This window comes from Dermochelys coriacea, chromosome 13 (assembly GCF_009764565.3).
Source record: "Dermochelys coriacea isolate rDerCor1 chromosome 13, rDerCor1.pri.v4, whole genome shotgun sequence".
NCBI lineage: Eukaryota > Metazoa > Chordata > Testudines > Dermochelyidae > Dermochelys > Dermochelys coriacea.
The window spans coordinates 39092939-39105895 of record NC_050080.1 but is presented as its reverse complement, the minus strand read 5'-3'; the positions used below and the strand labels follow the sequence as shown (position 1 = coordinate 39105895).

The 12957-nt window shown below is 45.9% G+C and overlaps 1 protein-coding gene and 4 gene segments (V, D, J or C); all 5 read left to right on the top strand.

Moving 5' to 3' along the window:
- The window catches only part of LOC119842117, a 205827-nt gene extending 202940 nt beyond the window's left edge, over positions 1-2887 (top strand). The window contains 2 exon segments of the C gene segment in view: positions 413-537; positions 2483-2887. Of these exon segments, the coding sequence occupies positions 413-537; positions 2483-2491 (134 nt within the window).
- LOC119842119 overlaps positions 1-12957 on the top strand; it is a 201945-nt gene that overhangs the window by 18563 nt on the left and 170425 nt on the right.
- The window catches only part of LOC119842116, a 172698-nt gene that overhangs the window by 21856 nt on the left and 137885 nt on the right, over positions 1-12957 (top strand).
- LOC119842121 overlaps positions 1-12957 on the top strand; it is a 255219-nt gene that overhangs the window by 140311 nt on the left and 101951 nt on the right.
- LOC119842114 overlaps positions 1-12957 on the top strand; it is a 153622-nt gene that overhangs the window by 128469 nt on the left and 12196 nt on the right. For all 9 annotated transcript variants that reach the window (XM_043495827.1, XM_043495828.1, XM_043495830.1 and 6 more), the window contains 4 exons: positions 7855-8163; positions 9667-9993; positions 10351-10671; positions 11910-12224. In XM_043495827.1, the coding sequence (XP_043351762.1) occupies positions 7855-8163; positions 9667-9993; positions 10351-10671; positions 11910-12224 (1272 nt within the window). The remainder of the gene's footprint in view (positions 1-7854; positions 8164-9666; positions 9994-10350; positions 10672-11909; positions 12225-12957) is intronic.

The following is a 12957-nucleotide window of genomic DNA, read 5'->3' as shown; positions in this document are numbered from 1 at the left end:
TTGCTTCACTGGATTAGGCCGTTGAGCTGCCAAATCCAACCTCCCAACTCCCATTGAATCAGGTCGGGAGCTACCCAAGTGGAGTCAATGGGCCCGGTCCCCAGCTCATGTAAACTGGCTGTATCTCCATTGCCTACAATGGAGCAATGCCAATTTACACCAGCTGAGAATCCAACTCTACGTCTTCCACAGGGAGGGGAAAGCCCTCCATTGAACCTGGCAGATAACTTGATCTGGGAGGGAATGGAAATGGTTTGACCTCCCCTGATACCAACACCTCCAACCTGCCTTCTGGAAACTCCACCTAACCCAATTCCCCTCCCAACGTGCTCCCCGTAGCAGTACTCAGAGATTCCTCCATATGATGCCACCCAACTGGTCCTTATCTTATGTATGTGTGTGTTGTCCAAAGTTTATCTAGATGGGTTCGTGGATGCTGAAGAGGAAGACTTCTACAACCTCTGGACAACAGCTTCCACTTTTATCATCCTCTTCCTCCTGAGTCTTTTCTACAGCACCACAGTGACGTTGATCAAGGTAAAGAGGCAATTTGTTGCTGCAGGAGGGGGAGAAGAGGAGAATGCCCTAGTCTAGACTATGATGCATCAAGAGGAATGCACTCGGAAATTGGGGGTGGAGACCAAGGGAGTTAGACACCAAATTCCCTATTGTTTTTTTAATGGGAGTCAGGCACCAAATTCCCAGCCTGGCAGATGCACTGGGTATGCCAACTGGACCCAAATGAGATCACAATAGTAGATTAGAGAGGAGGTTGGTTGCAATTGATGGAGAATCCAGCAGGCAGGCAAAGCGAAGAGAGGGGTCCAAAATTCTAGCTTCTATGACAACACCGACAACTGTGGTTCTTATTTAGGTCCCTGTAGCCCCATTGTGATAGGCACTGCATGCACACATGGGACGCCACAGCCCTTGCCCCAAAGAGCTTGCCATCTATTACTAGAGAAGGCAAAATTGTTGCCCCCAATTTATAGATGGAGAACTGAGCAATGAAGTGACTTCCTCAAAGTCTCACAGAGAGTCTTTGGCATGGGCAGGACTCTTGATTCCAACCTAGTGTCCTAAACATGGGGCCCACTGACTTCTCTGCTAAGCACTGTCAAAGCCAAACTCTAGATGCACCACCATGTAACTGAGGGTTTAACCAAGGCTAGAGAGAGAGAGGTGGTTGGTTTTGGCCAAGGATGGTCTTTTCAAGGGAGCCTAAAGTCAATAGAATAAAAAATTGGCCTTTAAATTGGCATCTGTTGTTTAGTGCAAGCACATGTAAGCAAATGGTGTGAATAGATGGCACTTGTGCCAACACCCATGTTCATCTTCTCAGTTGCAAATTTGCAGCTCCCATCAAAGCCAAGAAGGAAGGTCTTGTCGCTGATAAAGAAGACCAGGACTCTATCGCTCATGGAGCTCTCATCCTGATCTCTAATAGTTAGAGACTAACTTAAAGCTAGAAGCATGTGGTTTAATATCCTTCCAAAATTATTATCAACATTGACTGTAACTCTGCATATTTTTGGTATCCACTTAAATATCCAGTCCAACCTAATCTTTGTGAAGTGCTTAGATACCACAACTAGGATAGAAAGGCAGCATGGCATAGTGGCTTGGGGCCAGATTTTCAAAGATATTTTGGTGCCTAAATCCCTTTAAAAATCTGGCCTTTGGTCACTGGGCTAGAATCCTAGAATCCTTGGGTCTATTCTGACCCTGGGCAAGTCACATCCACTCTCTGCTACTCTTTCCTCTCCATATGGTGTCTGTCTTGTCTATTTAGACTGTAGGCTCTTCAGGGCAGAGATGGCTCTTATTATATGTTTGTAGAGTGCCCAGCATAATGGGATTCTGATCTCATCTCTTGAGGCCTTTTAATGCTACCATAACAGAAATCATTAATAATAATAATGCAGGTGACATATAAATTGATATATCAGGCATCTAGGCAACTGATGGGATCATAGATCTCCAGAGTTTAGAAATAGGATGTTCAAAGGTGCTCAAGTGGAATTTTGAAAGAAAACCTTTGTCCAACAACTCAGTATGCAAGGTCAAGTCCCATCTGACATGGGCAAATTCAGGAGTTTGTGCAGAGGTGGAAATTTGGAGGCCGAGATGAAACACTAGCCTTAAAACATCCACCTGAGATTTTCAAATCTGCCTAAGGGCATTTAGACTTGATACTGTGTATCCATATCCCTTAGCCACCTAGAAAAAAATCTCAACATCTGTTTTTCTGTCATCTTCTCGCAAGTGTCCTAAAACCAGATTCTGGACTGCCTTACACAGGCTGAGTTGTATAAGAACCTGAACAGAATAGAGTAGAATAAAACAGAATAAAATGGCACTGTAATGAAATTAATGGGATGGCAAGAAAAATAAGAAATTATTCAACATGAATAGGCTGGCAGACTTTGGAATTCAATGAATGAGACTTGTGTCCTACATAATGGTAATTTTACCATTTCAGGTAAAATAAACCCAACAGCCCAAGATCGTTCCAACCAAAGGAGCCCACAGAAAGCGATTTTCCTGAAGAACAATTCCAAACTTTGCTCCACTCTGTCACCTGTGCAATTATTGTGTTCACCTGCCTGTGGAATGTTCTCAGACATCATTTGAATGTAACTGGACTTTCTGTCTATTGTTTATGTTCTTTTATCTCCATTTTTAATGCACATTTGGCCAGTTTTTTATTTCTTTCTGTCCTGGTAATCTCTGCTTTATGCAAAATGCAATCTCTGCTGGCATAAGAAGTTGCACATTAATGGATATATGTAATCAAATTGCACAACTTGTCATTTCCCTGGACATTTGTATTTCTCACCCTGTACATATTTTTCATGTTGAAATAAAGAAATTTATTATGTTGACATATCAAGAGCTTTCTTGTGTATCCTTACTGTTACTTGGTATTCACTATTACGTTTAAGCATTTCACAGTAACAAATAATTGTTTTCTCTGGCCTTACAACTTATAGAGTTTAAAGCCAGAAGATACCAGTAGATTATTTAACTTGACCTCTTACACTGCACAGCCCAGAGAACTTCACCCAGTAATTCATGCAGTGGAAGAAATTATTCTACTCTGCTATTGTAAAAATCCCTATGTGCCCAATACCTTGCAGCTGGACTGAAACCTACCTTTAAGAAGAGACATCCTGTCTTGATTAAAAGACTCTAAGTGAAGGAGAATCCATCACCTCTCTTGGGAAGCAGTTCCAATGATTAGTTCCTCTCACTGCTAAAAAGTTGCCTTTTATATCTCATTTGAATTTTTGCCGCCCCTGGAGCTTGATACACCTTTGTCTGCTGGATTAAAGAGTCCTTTACTATCAGGTTTCAGAGTAGCAGCCGCGTTAGTCTGTATTCGCAAAAAGAAAAGGAGTATTTGTGGCATCTTAGAGACTAACAAATTTATTAGAGCATAAGCTTTCATGAGCTACAGCTCACTTCATCGGATGCATTCAGTGGAAAATACCTTTTCTTTACTATCAGAGATCTTCACCCAGCACAGGTACATATAGACTAAGATCCAGTTACCTTTGAACTTTCTCTAAGGGTCCACTAAATAGACTGAACTCTCTACATCTCTCTGCGTAAGGCATGTTTTCCAGCCCATATATCTGCACCCAGCACATTTGGCTCTTATCTCAGTTTGGTCTGCTAGTATAATAATACTAGAAGAGAGGTGAACAACATCAAACCAGTTGGTAAATACTTGTAAAATTGCTATCACATGAAATGGGCAAAATTAAAATTACAATGTGATTACAGGAAATTATACTTTCAAAGGCACTACAGCGTTCTGCAACAGTGGTTTAAAATACTGGAGTAACCCTAGCGTGTGACGCAGTACGGTGGGTTGACATTGCAGGGTGCCATGCTGTTCCACTCTGTCTCAGGTTCTTATCTGATGCCAACATCACAATATCTTAATCTGGTCTGATCTTTTGCGTCACTCAGTCTCAGACATGATAAACCCAGTCACCATTCAAGATTAAACAAGGTTCGGGGTTTGGTACGCAGAGACTTCCCCTTGCTTAGCACCATGGTAAATACTCCATTAAAAACCCTTTCAATCTTTTATTAAAAATATAGAAAAGAAGAAAACCAGGTTAAGCCTGTGAAATGTAACGTGTTAAATACAGCTTTCATTTTAACAGCATGCCTGGTTCCCTTCCCCTTCAGCCAGACAGAAATTTTAGGAGGAAAAAAGCCCTTGTTTGATGGTCCTTTTAGATGGTATCAAAGATGGTGGTAACTGTCCTTTTGGGGAAAAGAGAAGAAGTTAGCTGAGATGGGCTGGGGCTGTCACTGATGCTGTTGTTGTTAAAATCTGATCCTGTTTCCTAGAAGGCAAAGCAAACACACATAAAACGGGGAGGGAAAAGACCAGCAAAGAGAGAAAATGCAGCTTCTGTCTCTGGTGTTGACTTTCACTTGCAACCTCACTGATGGCAAAACACAGGCATAGCACCCGGTTTACCAGATATGGCAAACTCGGACCAGCATCAGGGTGTTTAGAGCCTTGCTTTTGTTTGGCCCCTCTCTGGTCACAGGCTGACAACGGTGTTGCAGAATATGCAGTCTTGGCCGGCTAAGCCAGACTATTATCAGACGGAAGGAGAAAGAGAGAGAGAAAAGAAATACGGTAGAAAAGAAAATGGACACATTGTGGGGGTGGGGGGAGACAAAGTCTCACATCCCAGGTAGTGTTTGGAATTCAGCTGGAGCCGGTGGAGGTGGTGGTATCAACTGGGTCCCTCTCTCTGGTCCGTCTGGTCAGGACATCTCTCAGGATTAGGGTTAGGGATTCCAAAAGAAAGTGTCGGGCAGACTAGCCCAGCCCCTCATTGTGTTGCCCACCAACTAGGCCTAATTCTCAACACACCCATTTTGGTTCATTGATTTTTGTCTCACATTGTTCTTGTTTACCAGGCATGATCTTAACACAGTCCTTGAGTTACATCAGTGGGTCTTTTTACTTGGATTAATTCAGTCTGTGTCCCTTTCATGCCTTTTCCCATCAACATTTGTTGTGGTAGGTTATTGTGACCTCTTACAAACATATGCTCGCTTTTTACAGTCGAGCACACAATGAGGGTAACTTTGTAGGCCCAATTATCGCAAAAACACCCTGCCCAAGAAAACTGTGGATGCTTCTCCAAATCTTTTCTTGTTTCCTCAAGTCTTTCTCCCTGAAGAGAGTTCTGGGTCTCCTGACCAAACATGCCATGAGGGCAGCAATTCCCATTCTCTTCTCTTCTGGATTTCAGAAGTACAAAGGCAGCCATGAAATCATTTCCAAGCACCTCATAGCAGTCCCTGGTTGGAATTCAAGGGGAATGGTTCTTATATTGTTATTTTTCCAGGTCAGTTCACCCAGGAAGGTGAATAACTCACCTTAACTTGAGCAACAGAAGCAAGAAAGATTGAGGAGCGATATTCTCCTGTCTTCTGACTAACAAGCTTAGCCTTTGGCCGGTCCCCTCATGGACAGGCTTAGCCATTGGCCAATGAATCCAGGCTGCAATTTCAACTCTGCTCAATAGCAAGAAAATGGAAACTGCTATAATTATCACATGGGTATGCCAGTGATGAAGCACAATTAATAGAGATGGGTGTGACATACAAATCTACCTTTGCAAGGTAAGATCAGCTCTTTGGTGCAACTGGATACAGTCACCCCACTCAGTAGAGATTTACTCATATTTGGATTTCACCAGGTGAGACATAGCTGAAATGCACGCATTTTAATGGTCCAGTGGATCTGCTGATAGGTAACAGAGCTGGGAGACTGTAACAAGTGAGAGGCAGAAAAAGGATTATTTTATATTAAGACCCTGAGTGTTCAGATTCTTCTCCAAAAATATGCCCTTAAGTTTTTTGCAAAAATAGGCCAGGGACAGCTCACAGAAACAGGATGGGCAGGGAAAGCCTTGGTATGGAAGGGTGATCCAATGGTTAGTGACTTGGATTCAATTCCAACATTTCCTGCGTGACCTTGGGCACATCACCTAGCCTGCCTATGCCTCAGTTCCCCATCTGTAAATGGGGATGATGGTATTCCTCCTACCTCAATGGGGCATGTGAGAGGATAAAGATATTAAAGTTTGTGAGGTGTTTAGGTACAATGGTAACGGCTGCCAGAGAAGTACTCAAAATCGAGACCTGTTGCTGCAGAGTCAGAAACAAATAAGTTCAGTGAGCATTTGAGAAGGTTCATGATGATCTGCTTTGGTTAAAGAAATGTCTGAGGTTTGGGGAGGTGGATGTACTGGACTAAGCAGCTGTGGTAGAAGGCTGGGGTACCAAGGTTGCCTGGGCCCCCAGGGGATGGGGGCAGGGCAGGTGAACTACCAATTCCTATTACTTCAATGGAAACCGAAGGGCAGAACCTATAAATTGTCACAGCTTCATTGACATCAGCATCAGTTTAACTTCTCATTGATTCTCCTGACTAATTACTCCCTGACTTCTTCCAAACATTTCAGGAGCTTGCAGTAAGGGGTCTGGCGGGAATGTTAAAAATATTGTGCTTGGAAGGGAGGATGATATTCTGAATGTATTTACAGGGTATCCAGATACAGGGGAGAGTCTTTTGTAGATGTGTGAGAGAGAGAGAGAGAGAGAGAGAGAGAGAGAGAGAGTATATACTTGTAGACAGCTATCTTCTCTCCCCTGTAGCCACCTTTTCTTTCTTTTAACGTCTCCTGGCAGTTTGTCTTCATTATACAAAGAGTCTCTTCTGGTCCTTGCTCCTGTGAAGGTGGTGAGAAGTAGTTGGGTGGTTCCTCGCACCATGACTGCAATTTGACCAGTTTAGAACTCATCAATTCGTGGAGTTTCAGGGCACAAGAAGGTATCACTGTGATCGGCATGTCCCCTGGCGATCCCTGGCCCAAGCCCCCACCTTCTGGTCGAGCAGAGCCGTTAGAAAGAGAGGCCAAAGCTGGGTTTAAAGACTCTGAGTCATGGAGAGTCCACCAGGATCCAGAAATAAGGACTGCAACCCCACAAATACTGTAAAATTGGGAAAACCACCTGGGAGTGAATATTTCATCCTCAGTGAATTTCCCCTGGACCTGTCAGTCTACCAGAGAGGCAGATTGAAGAGCCCAGAATCCGAGGTGTATGGTTTGAAAGATCTGTTTGCACAGAAGGGCAGGGATCGGAGGAGAAAGAGTGCGTGTTGAGTAATCTCATCCATGCATGACTCATGGAGGGCTCTTCGCTAGCTTTAACAAATGGTCTTGTCATCAAACATAGGAAGGGACTTGGGGAGCTGGCTTCGGTTTCCAGATCTCCCACAGACTCCCCCTGTCACCTTGGGGAAGCCACGTCATCGCTCCAGGCCTCAGGTTCCCCATCTGTTCAACAACAGTACTGATGCTCACTTCACACTGGAGAGCTCAGGAGGGCTGTACTCACATTGTGAGGCGCATGGAGAATATTTCTGCCTTATAAAGGTCCAGAGTCTCCTCTCAGCATCACTTGCACAAAACCAGAGTTATTCCACTGGAGTTGCTCCAGGTTTACATTGGAACAGCCGAGGTCAGAATCCCATTTCTTGTGTTTTTTGTCCATCACTTGGACACCACTTCAAAATGGAAAGTTAAAGGCAGAGAGGCCCAAGGTCCATGATAGGTCCAAGGTCCCACAGCAGCTGGAAATAGAACCTAAGAGTCCTGACTCTTTTTCCAGTGAATTGGCCACTGGGCCATGCAGCCATCAGGCCATAGAAGGAGGTGGATAAACGGATGTAGGTTGATCAGTGGCCTGGTTTTCAGAGTTTTCCCCCTTTTAATGGTTTCTCTTATATTCTCTTTCTTTTTCCAGCAAACCCCACAACCCCCTCCGTCTTCCCCCTGGTTCCCTGCTGCAGCAAGACTGGCAATGCTCCCATGGACAGCAGCTTGGCCTGCCTCGTAACTGGCTATTTGCCATCACCAGTGGACATCAAGTGGAATTCTGGCAAAGTGACCAAGGGGGTCAAAACTTTCCCAGAGATGATGATGAGCAATGGGCTCCACACCCAGAGCAGCCTGCTGAGCCCCTCTGACAGTTCCCAGCAGGGCGTCCCCTACCAGTGTGACGTGATGCATCAAGGCACAGCAAAGACAGTGTCGAAGAAGTTCCCTCAGGAATGTAAGACAAGCGGCGAGGGGTGGAGGGGGAAGCCAGGCTGAGATTTTTCAAAGCACCTAGAGGATCTGGGATCCAGTTAATCTTAATCCACATCCCGTAGGTGCCTTTGGAAAAATCTCACCCTGAAAGACTGGGGAAAGTTTGGCCCCGTGTTGAAACACACTGAGCCCTGGTGCTTTGTCATTGCAGAACTCCCGCCCCCAGCACCCCCTCCATGGACCCCTGAATGAGGAAAACCTCAGGGTGAAATGCACTCCTGGGCAGAGACCTATGTTCCAGTAAGGGGGAGATTTTTCAGCCCTGCCTAAAATATTTAGGCACCCGGTCCCCATGGGAAGGTGGCACGTAAATCCGTCAGGCACCTTGGGAAATCTTGGACACGCAGCTGGTCTGAAATGGCACCTAAGCCTCATGCTGGCCCTTCTGTACAGGGGAAATCTTCAGCTCACTGCCTTACTCCCTCACCCTCACCCAAATCCAAACCCAAACCCAAACTGCTCCCACTGGGGGAGGGAGAACAAAGCCCATTCGCTGCTTCAGTCCAAAGGCCAGGTTTGTTCACACACAAGGATTCAAAGCAAAACCAGTGCAACTCGGAGCACAGGGTCCCAGCCCCCGGACCTTTCCAGCGTTCAGCCGGCCTGATGGGGAGCACACACCCCCTTTCCACCAGGTCCTCTTTCCTGCGTATTTCCTAGGCCTCCTGCCTGGTCCACATCTAGAGATTTCCCCCTCGGGTGCTTTCCTCAGCACTGAGCCGGAAGCTTTCCCTTATATAGACTGCAGCAAGCAGTCCCATGAAACTCCAATTCCCAGCAACCACTGGCCTTAATGGGGCTACACCCCTTACAAGCTAGCAATCGGTTACACCTCTTTGTCATGGAGCTGTGTGTGTTTCTTGCACTCCAGCTGTTCTCGGGCATCTTTTGAAATGGATACAACCCCAGAGCAGCAAACCTAGGCATTCTGGAGTCAGAACTTGAACGGGTGTAAATCAACTGATCTCCACGGAAGTCAGTGGCCCTGTGCTGACTTACATCAGCTGAGCATTTGACCCTTTTTCCGTAGTCAGACACAGTCAGTCCTCTCGCAGTTTTTCTTCTGATGCCATGTCATCCTCTACAGTGCCACAGTCCCCCTTAAATAGGGAACATAAATTGAGGAAAACAAGTTCAAATAAATAAACACAGCTCAAGTTCCAGCTTTGTCCCTGCTGTTTACCAGGGAGAACACACTCCATGCAGCACGTGCAGAAAGAATGCACAGCGGCATTTAATATTTGCCTAAATGATTTAAGGGCCTGTTCCCATTTGTTTTTATCACTTACTTGGCTGTGAAGTTAATCCCAGAGGCTGAATAAAGTACTCAGTGTAAACACAGCACAACAAGGTGGGGTTTTTGCCAGTGCTGAGAGGACTGGAGAGTTAGCACTCTCTCGGGAAGGGGAGTGGGGATCTACAGAGAGTGACACTGGACTGTGTTTTCCCCTCTCTCTGCTCTCAGTGTGTGGTTTGATGATGCCACCCCAGGTTCATCTCCTGATCCCCACCTGCGAGGACAGCGCCACAGAGAGCCAGCTGGAGCTGGTTTGCCTCCTCCTGAACTTCAGACCCGGCAAAGCCGACGTGAAATGGCTGGTGAATGGAAAGGAGAGGAGCCCCCCCACCCCGGCCTTTTCCTCTGCAATGGGCACAGATGGCTCCTACATGGGGCAGAGCCGCATGAACGTCACCAGGCAGAGCTGGGAGAAGGGGGACATCTACACATGTCAAGTGACCCACCCAGCAGTGGGACCAGAGCTCTCCATGCACAACACCAGCAAGTGCTTGGGTGAGGGACTACGCCCATGCATGGCGGGGAGGTGGGGTGGAGAGTTACTCAGAAACCAGCCCTGCCTACGAGTAGGGACTGCACCTAGACCCCAGTGTGATGGGAGACATAGGAGTACCATAGAGAAATTGATACTGTAGGTGGATGGGAAGAGAAAGAGATTGGATGGATGGATGGATGGATGGATGGATGGATGGATGGATGGATGGATGGATGGATGGATGGATGGATGGATACTACCAGTGTTCTGATGGAGGTGGATGGAGAGATAGATTAGATTAGATCAGATTTCGATAGTCTTTTTCTGCCTTTCCACATTATTTATGCTGGTCAATGACATCGGTTTGCATTTCTCAGCCTGCCTCAGAAGTTCACTTGACCCAACCATCTACTTAACCAAACCCTCCTATGAAGACGTCATCAAAAATTCTGGTCATGTTACCTGTCTAGTTTTGGGTTATGACTTAGCAGCCAGCAGAATTGCATGGAAAGTGGATGGACAAGTCAGCTCTGCAGCGAAGACAGAACCCCCCCAAAAAAACAACAATGGGACCACCAGCCTGGTCAGTTCTCACCCTGTGTCACTGGCCCAATGGGGACAAGGCACCAAATTTACCTGCAAAGTGACCACACCCTGTTCTGGAGAACTAATCCAGGACATAACCATGAGCAATACAGGTGAGTAGCTTTGGCATCTCAAAGGGAAAGGCAAACTCCAGTCATTGTTAATTGGGATTAGAGGGTGAAACTCATCCCGCACAAGTCCTAGGCAGCCTTTAAGTCCCAGTTAAACCCCCAAATAGCACTTTAGCAGAGCCTAGGCCCTCAGCACAGGGGTGTATTTCAGCCGTAATTAATATTTCCCCTGTGAATCTCTCATTCCGGGGATCACCATTAATATGCAGTTGAGAGGTTTTCCCAGTACTCACTGTCTTCTTATCATTGAATGCCAGCTCCTCCAAGAATTTCACTCCCTTGGCTCCCTGGGATCTGGGGATGTAGCCTGTGAGGGACTTAGTATCCTATTTGTGACTCTGGTCTGATGTGCGTAAGTACTTCTTACCTCTGGAAATCAGGCTGGTGCTTGTTGCTCATCATTTGGCCTTTCAGGGATATTTCTGGTGAGAATCTCTAATGGAGTCCTGTAAAGTTAGGTGCCCAAATCCCATTGAAATACCGAAGGTGTCCAAATCCCTTAGCTAGGCTTTGAAAATCTCAATTATGTTGAATTTTGCTGTGAGCATTTGAAGGAGGGAAGAGGCTCCATCTGAGTGAGCAAATGGGTTGGTGACCCAATGTCATGATGATGCATGGTGGAGACTTGGGGTGAAGAGGAGACAGTGTGGTTCAAGGTTTGGGGTGAGGGTTCAGGTTTGGGACGCCGCACTAGCTCAAAGCGCCCTGCCCTGCTGCGTTAGTGTAAAACCAAGCTGAGGATAACGATCAGGATGATGATCTCGAAGGGGATGAAGATGATGTCGATGACATCGATAACAATGAAGAAGGAAATGGAGATGATGAAGGAGAAAAAAAGAAAGAACGTTAGAATGCTGGAGAAGATGAAGATAAGGAGGAAGGAAGTAATTATGAAGAAAAGGGAGGTGAAGAAGATGAATATGATGATGGTGTTGAAGACGAAGATGAAGATGATGATGTTAAGCTGTTGCCATTTAAGGGTGAGGGGAAGGCTCAGGACTTCATCTGAATCTTTGGGTGAAGGTCCAGGGCCTTTTACTTTAAAGGGAGATGATGCTCTAGGGTTGAGTTTTTATTTTGCCTAGTCTAGCTTCACACCTATCCTAAACAACTGCCTTCCCTGGCCTCTTCACACAGTGATAGCTGCTGAATCTAAGTCCTTAATTTAGACATTCAAACCAAGTCTTATTCTTCTCTTGCCCCGTTTCCTTTTCATTTAGGCATTAGTAAGAAGGAGCCCTCAGTCACCATCTCCCGAGCCTACCATGAAGACATCTCTGGGAACAGAGTCTCCTTGACTCTCATCTGTGAAGCTAGTGGCTTTTACCCTGAAGAGATCAGCATCTCATGGTTGAAGAACAACTCCCCAGAACTCAAGTCTAGTTACAACAATGGCCCTGTATCAGGAAGTGTCACTTTCTCTGCCTACAGTGTACTGAAGGTTGACAAAAGTAGAGAAGCAGTAAATTACACCTGCGTGGTGCATCACCCAGCCATGGAAGAGCCCAAGAGGGTTGTGGAAAAGGTGTCCCTCGGTAAGTGGATTCTCAGAGGCAGGTGTAATTTGGGGATGTCCACATGCTTTCTTATCCCAGCCAATGGCATGAACAACTGCATGACTCCATGTAAGCCCTGGTGGGAGGGCATCCATTATGGTGCCATATTTGGTGAAACCAAGAACTGCAAGATTTATTGCAATCTGAGCTGGGTAGGGAATGTCCCCTCCACTCCAGTGTATGAAATTTACCTTTTCCCCTAAGGCATTATCCAGTCTGAAATGCCCAAAGCAATGGGGATCCCAACCCACCCCTTGAGGAGATGATTCCACAGCCTTATGGACCCCAATGCTAAAGGAAGTGCAGGAAAACTGTCCTAATTGCAAGAGGGAATTTCAGGGTGGGAGCAGAATGTAATCTCATTGGGCTGTGATTTGGCCAAGACATTGGGATGGACACTCTTGCTCTTGGGGAAAGTTCACAGAGGTCTTTCATGGCTGGGAGGTGGTTCACTGAAAAATTTCTTTCCTTCTTAACCATGGATCGCCTTGGGTGTTGTTTGCTTCACACTTAGACATGGATTCTCATGGTGGAAGATTCACAATTTTGTCCTTATGGTCCCTTCTTATTCCTCAAATTTGTTGTCGGCACATTGGAAATGCCTTCATGGATCTGCAGCCATGACAGGCACCCAGTTAAAATCTTTTCTCAAGGGAAACGTGAGCTGGGGTGGGGCAGATTCCATATCTGATTCAGAAGCTGATGAGTGTAT